Consider the following 11,864-nt stretch of genomic DNA (forward strand, 5'->3'; position numbering starts at 1 on the left):
AAAAAAAAAGAAAAAAAGTGGTAAGTGAATTTGTCAACAACTTTTGAAGTGGTAGATATACTTTGTCCTCAACTAATAAAATATATGAAGAGGTAATAGTTTTTCTCACTTTACATTAAAATTGAAGAGGTAGAGATATACTTTGTTTCCTTTTGTGGGCCGTGATCCTCAAAGCTGGTAGGGCCACAAAAATTCTTCTTTTCAGTATATACTTCGTTAAGATCATGAATTCTGGAGCTTATAACCTATAACTAAAGCTTTGAAGGTTAGTGAATCGGAAAGAGGAAATCAATTTTTCATTGTTGAGTTTTGTGTATATTTTTTGGGAGAAAGAAGAAAATAGTACTCCTTAGGGTCTTACCATTATCATACACAATCCTCAGAACTTCATTATATCACTCCAAAAATTCACTCTTCATATTATGACCAAGACATTCACCATACTGGAAAGAGAAATTAGAAGGACCTGATAAACTATAAGGTGGAGGGATGAAGAATCTAAGAAGTCATATGGATGTAAGCCAATTTCAGCTGATCAAGTTGAGATATTCAGATGTTAAAGGTCTAAAGACATGGGCGGCCTCAGTCTCAATCAACTCTATCTGGCCTTTCAAGAGGTGCAAGTACACCACCCAGTCACCATCTCTGGCCGGACTTGGCATTGGCATCACGTATCCAGCTTCCCCATCCCATGGAAAATGGTATGACCCCAGAGCCGGCCTACCCCACCCGAAATCCACCTTTGACACTGCGAATCTCTGCCCTGATGATACCACAAATGCCGGTCCATCGCTGCTGCCACTGCAGTATATCTTTGCTAAAGCAGGCTCTGGACGGTGAGCCTCAACCCAGTCGATGAGGCCCAAGAAATGCTCCTTTGTCACTGCCCCTTCCAGGTACTCGTGAACGGCATCTGCCACCCAACTCAAGGGTTTCTCTTTCAGTTCATCTATCATCTTCTCACCAAAGGGGATTGACAGCACATTTCCAAAGTAAGAGGCCATCACTGCTGATTTATCCTCGTCTCCACTGCTTAACCGCCTTCTTCCGTCCACCACGATGCCCATCTTGCATGTCTTTTTATTATCATTTTCCATGACAGCACTTGCCGCGACCATCTTCCACAAAAATGCACTGAAAGACTCTAGTTTAGTTCTCTTGTAGGAGCTGCCCTTGCTGGTACTGGCTAGTGTTTGGAGTAGACTGAGCTGTTCGGCCGTGACATAGTATATGCGGTTTATGAAAGGATCAGCACCGCCCGGCTGCGGAGCTCTGGGAGGAGGTAAGGCTGATATAAGGACGTACATTTCATCCAGGGAGGGATCGTAGGAGCCTGGACGTCTAATGTTGAGGAGAGAGCGCCGGAAAGATGGAACCACGGATAATGGCTTGCACAAGGCCATCTCAGCCCATGAAACTAGGAACATATTAGCAGAATATGCGTCAGCTATCCGATGATCGAATGTACAGCCCACCACGAGTCCACCACATTTGAGCTCAGTCACCTGTCATTTTCCTTCATTTGTTTTATCACATAGAGTAATAATGCCCCGATAATCATGGTTCAAATTTGCGGTATCGGTCATTGACTTGGAGGGTCATGAGGCATATCGGTTCGGCATCGGGCGATACATAAAATAAGATAATTAAAATTTTCAAAAAATTATAAAAAATATTATATAAATTAAAAAATAAAATAGATATAATTAAATAAGCTGAAAATTTTAATATAACAATTTTATTTTTTACATTTAGCTCAAAGTTATTTGTGATAATATTAAAAATTGAGGATTTAATTTTCACTTTGCCATATAAACACTTTAATTTATCATTAAACCTCATCTATACCTTTCATATCATTTTAATTTAGTAAATCGAGTATTCAATTCTCCTAATATGTTACTATTGCATAATATTAAAGTGTTTATATGGAAGGTATTTTCCATGTAAATCGGGGACTCAATTCTCCATGTAAATCCATATAAAAGGCAGTTTTTTACTTTACTAATTTTAGCTCCCAATCTCCCACCCTCGCACACCACCATTGTTGTCAAGACCCACAACAGACGACACCACCTATAATCACAAATTTGCAACCATGCAAGACCTAACATGGGAGGGGGAGAAATCTGACTGTGAGGGGGTTGTCTTGTCGATGTCGTCGGTGAAAGATTTAGTCCACTTGACGAGTCACCACTGTCGACACCAAAGCTCCACCCTTCAGTAATGCTCAATTTTGAGGAAAAATAGGTAAGTAAATCATAAATCATGCCCTCATCCTTCGGTGGTTTCTCCGTTTATTTTCGAACGAGTCACAGGTTGGGTTTTTTCTTCTTTGTCTTCTTTGATCTTCTCATTGATGGTTTAAAATTTTAGAATAGGTGTTTGATTTTGAAAGGGCAATCTCTGATTTATTTATTTATTTATTTTTTATTTTTTTATGAAAAATTGAAAAATCTCTGTAACCTAACTAAGTTAACTCGGAAACTCAGACGAGTTAGCTGAGTCTAATCGATTCCTAGCTGAGTTTCTACATTATACTGTATCTTGTATCGGTCTCGTCACGGCAGGTGTCGAGGCGGATACGACTCGGCTGAGTCGTACCGGACTCAGCCGATACTTTGAACCCTGCCTACAATATCATGATGTGTGTGTGAGTGAGAGAGAGAGGGAGAAGCGTTACCTGCACACAGAGGACACCGTGCTGCTTCTTGGGGACAAGCTTGCCTTCAATACTGTCGTCAGGGTTGTACAAGCTGAGGTCATGAAGTTTTACATCTGCATAAGCCTCCGTGAAATCCACCCCTTGGTTATTGCATAGAAGTTCAGGTTCACCCACTGAGTTACTCACTACTTCCCCTGCAAAAGCATAATAGGAGACCAGTGCTTGGGCCAAGGCTTTCCTCAGAACCCCAGCCATGGACCCAAAGGTGAAGTCATCACCTCCATTAGCATTCTGATGGGGCTTCTTGTAACAGAAAAACACACTCACATCTATAGGAGGCAAAAGCAGATCGAGGTTAGATAGCGGCAGCCAATGCTCCTGCATTGGCACCTCCGCTGCCACTAGCTCTTTCCTGGTCACAGTCACCGTGAAGTACTTTCCTCCACCACCCATGGTTTTTAGCCAAGAGAGAAGGAAATATGCAGAGGGGAATAATAGTAGGAGTGGATTTATAGGCCCCTAGGCAGCAATGAAAGAGATCCTTTTAGGGTGCCGACACTCAATTTATTTGTCCCTATTGAGTGTATACTTAGGTTGGGTAGATTGACTTTATAATTGGTATCAAAGTTACATATACTTCTTAAATAGACCTAAACATGTAAGAGAAACATGGTTAACTAATTAAGTTCATCCATCATGGAAGGTTTTTAATCAATCAATAGCCCACTTTTTAATGGAAGTGATTATGGTAATTTTGGAAAAATAGAATTGACGTAGTATATATTTTTGCAAACTTCTACACTATGAAAAATGGGTCATCATTGAAGATGAATTGTATTTGCCAACTAAAATTAAAAATAGGGTTAGTATCCCAAAAATAAAAATAGAGTGAGATGAGCATGCATGATTGGAAGAAACTACAGCTCAATGATAAGGTCATTATGAGTATAAATAGGTATATATATGAGTTAAGGTTAAACATTCCTTTTAAGTAATTACTTGTGAAGGTTAAAAATGCTTGATCTATTGTGTTCCACGAGTTTATGTTGTGATATATTTTTTGAGTGATGTGATGTGCCGGTTAGATATTTTGCTAACATATGTAGCATAGCTTTCACCTTCCTATACTGTTGGATGGATGGTTCATTTTCTATATAAAGTTATAATTGGACATGAGATAATTCGGAGAAGAAAGTTCAAAATTCATTTTATGACATCCAATGTGGATACGTTAAATTTTGAATTTGTTTTTGTACCTATCCATAATTAACACTTTTTCTTTTCTTCTATTATTTCTCTGTATTTTTTTTCTTTATATTTTTCTTTGGATTCTCTTGAACCAAATATACCCTTAAAGCCTAAAACAATTTTTGTACAAATTTTTCTCTCCTCTGATTGGAGCCTTTTCTAGTTAGGTAAGCAAAAAGATTTTAAAGGGTATGTTCGTACCTACCTTTGATTTTAGAGGATGGAAAGATACGAAGGTGTGGACCCTGCATTTTTCACATGCATTCCTACTCGACGGCGTGACTCGCTTTTAATTTATTTGTGAAAAAATGATTTTTTTAGAAAAAGACTTGGAGTCGTCACTTATTTTTGTTTTATTTTTAAAGGGAAAAACAAAATAAGAAAGAAAAACCCTAAGTGTGACTTCTGAAGGAAAAACAGGTCTGTAAAAAACCAAAAACAGGTTTGGGGGTCAGGTTAGCTATTGGGAAGGTACGGTGGTGAGCTGTAACACCCTTCTAAGCCCTATAATAAGGTCTCTACTAAATAAGGTGAGACAAGTGTGATAATTGATAAGGAAATCAATGGATACCAGTAAGATGATCCAATAATAGAACGAATCATGCATGAAAATAAGCAAATTGGGAGTGAGATCGTACCTTAGCAGCAAGTAATAGTGCACTATCATGGAAACAAAGTTAGCTCAAGTATAGAATTATCACATGCATATCAAAGAGCAAGACAAAGATCAAACAATATTCATTAAGCATAGTAGTTGACAATCAGAAGAGATCATATATAGGGTCCCCAACAAAGCTCAATTGATTTTGTATGAATTAATCTCTTAAATTCCATTGTTTGTAGAGTTACGAAAATTTATTCATGCTTATTAAAAATAGTGAAAAACGAGAAAATTATTTTAAAATTAAAAAAAAAAATTGTGAAGCTGCTTGCCTGAAAGAAAAAGGGAACGAGTTTATTAAAAACGGGATTCTTGGTGACCCTAAACCTTAAGGAAAGATAGAAAATTGATGACTTAAAATTATTTGAAAACTGGAGTAGATTTAAAATTATTTGAAGAAAACTGGAATTTTGAAAATTATTTAAAAATTGAAATCTTAAAAAAAAAATATTTGAAAATTCGAGTGGAATTAAAACTATTTGAAATAAAACTGGAGTTTTGAAATTTATTTGAAGAATGAAGTCTTGAAAATTAATTTTTTTAAAGGAAATTAGAAATTTGAAACAAAAATTATTTGAAAATGGGGGTTCTGAAAATTAAATTTAAAAATTGGGATTTTGGAAATTAAATTTAAGAATTGGAGTTTTGAAAACTAATTTAGGAAATGGAATTTTGAAAATTAAATTTAAGAATTGGAAGTTTGGAAATTAAATTTAAAAGAAATTGGAATTTTGGAAATTATTTGAGAATTAGAGTTTTGAAAATTAAATTTAGGAAATAGAATTTTGGAAATTATTTGAGAGTTGGAGTTTTGCAAAATAAATTTAGGAATTGGAGTTTTGGAAATTAAATTTTAAAGAGATTGAAAATTTAAAAATTATTTGAGAGTTAGAGTTTTGCAAAATAAATTTAGGAATTAGAGTTTTGGAAATTAAATTTTAAAGAAATCGGAATTTTAAAAATTATTTGAGAGTAGGAGTTTTGCAAAATAAATTTAAGAATTGAAATTTTTTTTAAAAAAAAAAAAAAATTGAATTTGGAAATTGGAACTTTGGAAAATTATTTGAAAAATGGAAATTTTGAAATTAAATTTGAAAATGATTAAAGCTTGGGAAGTTAAAGTTTTGAAAACTAAACTTAAAAATTGGAGTTTTGAAAAATTATATTTGAAAGAAATATGAATTTTGAAAATTATTTGAGAATTCGAATTTTGAAAATTAAATTTAAGAATTGGAGTTTTGGAAATTAAATTTGGAGATGAGATTAAAAAAAATAATAATAATAAATGAATTTAGAATTTGGAATTTTGGAAATTTTATTTGAAGATGACATTTTTAAAAATTAAATTTAAAAATTGGAATTTTTGGAAAATTTATTTGGAGATGGCATTTTAAAAATTAAAATTGGAATTTTGGAATTTTTGGAAAATTTATTTGAAGACGAAATTTTAAAAATTAAAAATTAAATTTGGAAATTGGAATTTTTGGAAAATTTATTTGAAGATGGAATTTTAAAAATTAAATTTGGAAATTTGGAATTTTTGGAAAATTTATTTGAAGATGAAATTTTAAAAATTAAATTAGGAAATTGGAATTTTGAAAATTTATTTGAAGATGACATTTTAAAAATTAAATTTGGAATTTGGAATTTTTTTTGGAAAATTTGAAAAATGGTAGTTTTTGGAAAATTATTCGAAAAATGATATTTTAAAAATTAAATTTAAGAATTTGAATTTTGAAAAATTAAATTTTAAACAATTGAAATCTTGGAAAATTAGAATTTTGAGAAATTATTTTAAAAAGTAAATTTGAGAATAGAATTTCGAAAAATGTAATTTTGAAAATTGGAAGTTTGGAAAAATTATTTTGAGAACGGAATTTCGGAAAATTCGAATTTTGAAGAATTATTTGAAGAAATTTATTTTGGAAAATTAAACTTTGATACAAAGAAATGAAGAATTAAAATGGAAATGTGGGTGCACGTGCATGAAAGTGGGTTGGAAGAAGTTTCAATGGAGGAAATAGTGAGAAAAAGAAAAAAATAATAAAGAATGGGTTTAGTGGTGAAATGAGTGGAGGTTATTAAACCCATTGTTTTCTTCATGGCCCAATTTCCCATAATTCCTACATATTAGAAAGTCTTGGCTGAATTAATTCAAGTGCCTCATCTCTATTTTTGAGTGCGTTGCTAGTATGCCCAAGAAAATCATGCTTGCCTCAAGTACTGCCAACCAGTCATTCAAATCATAAAACTGATTTCCAAGAGCAATCATATTGCCTTTTGCCAGGCTTCTCAAAAAACGGCACAGGAGCTACCACCATCGGCGAGACCTCCTTTGTCGGCGGTTCCTTCTCCAGACTCCCACCTGATTGCTCAAAGTCCAAAAGCAGCCCGTCCTCTGCCGCTGCGCTTCGCCCACTATCAAACATGGCCTCCGCCTCTTCTTCTGGTGCCACCATCCATGCATCCCAAAACCTACTCCTTTTTTGGTTCTCTTTTCCCTTTAACTCAAAAATCTTCCCAGCCCAACTTTCTACTCCCCGTCTTTCTTTGTCCTTACCTATTTGGCCACCATTCTCTCTCATCCCTAGTTCACCACACACTTCACTAGCAAACTGGTGCGGTCCAACCACATGGGCTTCCATGGCTATGGAAAGTATTCTCATGAATAATGAAAATGATTGGGTAGAGATGATAATGTTGGGCGATGAACGGTGGTGATGAGAGAGAAGAGTATAACGGTGTGGGTGTGATGATATGAGTGTGATGGGTTTGAAATGAGTGGGGTAATGTTGAAGAAATGGTGGTAAAATAAAAAAAAAACACGAGAAAATTTAAAGCGAGATGTAGACAATATGAACTAGAGCAAGTAATAACAGAGCCTCAATAATCTCAATTCGAATCTGGCATGAATGACAAAATAAAAACCAATAATGGCTAGCCTATGAGCAGCCTAAAAGTCATTAGAAACATAAAACATACCTGGCCAGACTCCTATTGAGCAAGCTCTGCACATCTTCAAGCACTCTTCTCCCTCCCGAAAATCCTCCCCGATCCTCCTTATCCAACTATTTCCTCTTCACTGCTCTCGGTTCAACCAAAATATCACCACTAGCCCATTGTTTCTGCCATCATCCTCTACAGTTTGCTCAGAGATGTCTCTATCCCCCAACCACCACCATGACAAGGTGGTGGTGTGCTTGGCCATGCATCCCATGCATGTGTCCAAAGGAAACCGGTCCCCACTCTAAGGCATGCTACTAGCAAAGTGCTCTAAAAATAATAAAAAAAACTTAGGCCCAAAATGAGGGTCTACAAATATGCCCATTTTCGGTAGAGATGACGAGTGAAATGAATGGATCACGGATACGTGAGAGGCGAATGGAATGAAATGAATTGTACTGAAGAATATAAAAGATCCCGAATTTTGGTCTAAACACATAACACGATAAACTTAAGATTAAAGGCACACACTAGGAAGATGAGACTCTAGCCAAAGATGTGGATAATGTGAAAAGTGTATATGCAATGAATAACACTGGACCATGATACAATGAACGGCTCAATGATAAGCAAGATAAGGAATGATCGATCTTTAGAAAGAATGAACCCAAAGAAAGAGATGTGACTCAAGATCGAACAAGACTCAACTCGGCAGACGCGACTTAAAGATGAACAAAAGTCCACTCAATTTACAAGACAATGACCTATCGATATAGGTGCGGTCCCAACTCGAAAACTGACATGGAACTCACATGAAGATGATCAATCGATATAACTGCGGTCCCAACTCAAAAACTCAAACTCAAACTGGCAGGAAGATGGTCGATCGATATAGGTGCAACCCCAAAAACTGAAATCTAACACAAGATGATAGGAAGATGACCGATTGATATAGGTGCGACCCTAACTTGAACTCAAACCGACAAGAGAATGATCGATCAATATAGGTACAGTCTCAAAAATTGAAATCTAACACAAGATAATAGAAAGATGGCCGATCGATATGGGTACGACCCTAAAAACCCAAACTCAAACTGACAAGATGATCACCAATAGATATAGGTGTGGTCTTAGAAATTGAATTGATAAGACAATGAGATGGCCGATCGATATAGGTGAGGCCCCAAACTCTAACTGATAAGACAATGACTGATCGATATAGGTGCGGTCCTAGAAACTGACTTGACAAGACAATGAGATGGTCGATCAATATTGGTGTGACCCCAAACCCTAACTGATAAGACGGTGATCGATCGATATAGGTGCGGTCCTAGAAACTGAACTTACAAGATAATGAGATGGTCGATCAATATAGGTGTGGCCCCAAACTCTAATTGATAAGACGATGACCAATCGATATAGATGCGGTCCCAGAAATTGAACTGACAAGACAATGAGATGGTCAATCGATATAGGTGCGGCCCCAAATTCTAACTGATAAGACGATGATCGATCGATATAGGTGCAGTCCCAAACTAAACTGACAAGAAAATGAGATGGTCGATCGATATAGGTGCGGCCCCAAACTTTAACTGATAAGACAATGACCGATTGATATAGGTGCGACCCTAAAAACTCAAACTAAATTGATAAGACGATGACCGATCGATATAGGTGCGGCCCTATAAACTCAAACTCAAATTGACAAGATAATGATTTATCGATATAGGTGCGATCCCAGAAACTCGAACTTAAATTGACTGGACAATGACCGATAGATATAGGTGCAGTCCCAACTCAAACTGAACACAAACTGATAGGAAAATGGCCGATCGATATAGGTGCGATCTCAAAAACTTGAACTCAAACTGACTGGACAATGATTGATCGATATAGGTGTGGTCCCAACTCAAACTGAACACAAACTGATAGGAAGATGATCGATCGATATAGGTGCGACCCCAAAACTCAAACTGAACTAACAAGTTGAATGATCGATCGATATAGGTGCGGTTCCAACTTAAACTGAACACAAACTGATAGGAAGATGGTCGATCGATATAGGTGCGGTCTCAAAAACTCAAACTGAACTGACAAGACGATGACTGATCGATATAGGTGCGGCCCCATAAACCCAAACTCAAATTGTAACGACAATGACCGATCGATATAGGTGCGGTCCCAACTCGAACTGAACACAAACTGACAGGAAGATGGTCGATTGATATAGGTGCGACCTTGACTCGATCTGAATACAAACTAATAGGAAGATGATTGATTGATATAGGTGCGGTCCCGAAAACAGAAACTCAATCTGACAAGAAGATGATCGATCGATATAGGTGCGATCCCAAACTCTAACTGATAAGACGATGACTGATCAATATAGATGCGGTCCCAAAAACTGAAATCTAAAATAAGATGATAGGAAGATGGCCGATCGATATGGGTGCAGCCCCAAAAACCCAAACTCAAACTGACAAGATGATGATCGATCGATATAGGTGCGGTCCCAGAAACTGAAATTGAACTCAAACTGACAAGATAGTGATGATGATCTGATCAAGTGGCTCAAAGCTAGAGAAAACTAAGATAACGATGCAAGCAAACTCGACAGGAGGTGATATGCCCTAATATGACAACTCATAAGGATCAACAATTAGGTCAAAGATGATGAAGCCTGTAAAGGGTTCGATGATCCCAGGGAAGGAGGGTATGCCCCAGTATGCAATTCGCATGGGTCAACAACTAGATCAAAAGGTGAATGAAAGTCTGCTAAAAGGTCTAGTGCTCTCAGAGAAGGGGGTATGCCCCAATATGTGACTTGTAGGGGTCAACAACTAGATCAAAAGATGAATGAAGCATGTGAAAAGTCTGGTGCTCTAAAAAAAAGAAGTATACCCCAGTATGTGACGGTGAACAAATTGGGATACACAATGCCTCAAAACTACTATGCTTTGAAATATGCTCATTCATCATGTAATGAAAATGTCCAACCTCAAATAGGTAATGCCAAACAGGACCATGTATCGTGATACCATGCTGACAAAACAAAACTAGCTAATGAATAAAACAATGATGACCAGTGCTCAAAATGCAGACAGTAAGCAAATCAACACTCAACATGCCAACTGTCATGGAAGATGTTGAACCTAAAGTTCAAAAAAATGTATGAAAGCACAACCAAAGTGATCGAGGACTGATCTACATTTCTCCTAATCGAGAGAAGAATGTGAGGTCATGTGTCACTATGAGATGTGTGGGATAAAAGAAGGTGATGATCAAGCTCTGGTATGATAGAAGACATGAAAGCATCAAAAGTGAAATGTCTGAGTATGAAATGAAAGGTATGTAGGTTTGCGAGATCATCCAAGTATCCCGAAAAGACTAAACCCAAGGTATCAATAGCTCCATAATCTATCAAAAGCAATAGTCACAAACAGAAAGTCAAGTCTCGATGTCAAAACATCCGACTAGGTGGCAATGCCCCAGTCCGACTAGGTGAGGCCATGACTTCACACATTGTGCTTGACAACTCATACATGGCCAATACTTGAGATTGGTTGGAGATTATTTCTCAGAGCATGATGGATGAGGAGCTATGATATGATTTACACTAGGGCATACCCCGCTCATTGATGACATTTTCTTTCGGGATGATGCCTTACACTGAGGCATAGTCAATTCTCTTCTTCACTTGGATTATGATGGATTAAGAGTTGTGGGATGACCCTACACTAGGCACGTGGATTATGATGAAAGAAAAAACATAGAATGAATATCACAAGTTGTGATATATGATTTATACTGGGGCATAGCCGCTTCATTCACATTCATAGAGCACGTAGATTCTGATTCATTCACATTCTTCATGTTGTCCTCATTTCATACTGGGGCATAGCCACCTAGTCGGACGTTTTGATATCGAGACTTGACTTTCTGTTTGTGACTATTGCTTTCGATAGATTATGGAGCTATTGATACCTTGGGTTTAGTCTTTTCAGCATATTTGGATGATCTTGGATACCTACATACCTTTCATTTTGTACTCAGACATTTCACCTTTGATATTTTCATGTCTTCTATCATACCAGAGCTTGATCATCACCTTCTTTTATCCCGCACATCTCATAGTGACACATGACCTCACATTCCTCTCTCGATTAGGAGAGATGTAGATCAGTCCTTGATCACTTTAGTTGTGCTTTCATACATCTTTTGGACTTTAGGTTCAACATTTTCCATGACGGTAGGGCCTGACGGATTGTTGATTTATTAGTGATGATGTTTTCATCTTGATAGTTGGCATGTTGAGTGTTGATTTGCTTGTTCTTTGCATTTTCAGCA

General features: G+C 36.7%; 1 protein-coding gene across 1 annotated transcript; it reads right to left on the reverse strand.

Annotated features, from left to right (window-relative positions):
* Positions 1–468: 468 nt before the first annotated feature.
* LOC117922655 (shikimate O-hydroxycinnamoyltransferase-like) lies at positions 469–3,120 on the reverse strand. Its single transcript, XM_034840828.1, has 2 exons — positions 2,684–3,120; positions 469–1,505 (listed from the first exon to the last, which is right to left on the reverse strand). The coding sequence occupies exons 1-2, from the start codon at positions 3,116–3,118 to the stop codon at positions 528–530; spliced, it is 1,413 nt and encodes a 470-aa protein (XP_034696719.1). The 5' UTR covers positions 3,119–3,120; the 3' UTR covers positions 469–527.
* Positions 3,121–11,864: the final 8,744 nt, after the last annotated feature.

Source organism: Vitis riparia, chromosome 9 (genome assembly GCF_004353265.1).
Source record: "Vitis riparia cultivar Riparia Gloire de Montpellier isolate 1030 chromosome 9, EGFV_Vit.rip_1.0, whole genome shotgun sequence".
NCBI lineage: Eukaryota > Viridiplantae > Streptophyta > Magnoliopsida > Vitales > Vitaceae > Vitis > Vitis riparia.

Coding starts and splice junctions, on each gene's coding strand:
- LOC117922655 (XM_034840828.1), bottom strand. CDS start 3,118: ATGGGTGGTGGAGGAAAGTACTTCACGGTGACTGTGACCAGGAAAGAG. Junction 1,506..2,683: donor ACGGTGTCCTCTGTGTGCAG/GTAACGCTTCTC, acceptor GGAAAATGACAG/GTGACTGAGCTCAAATGTGG.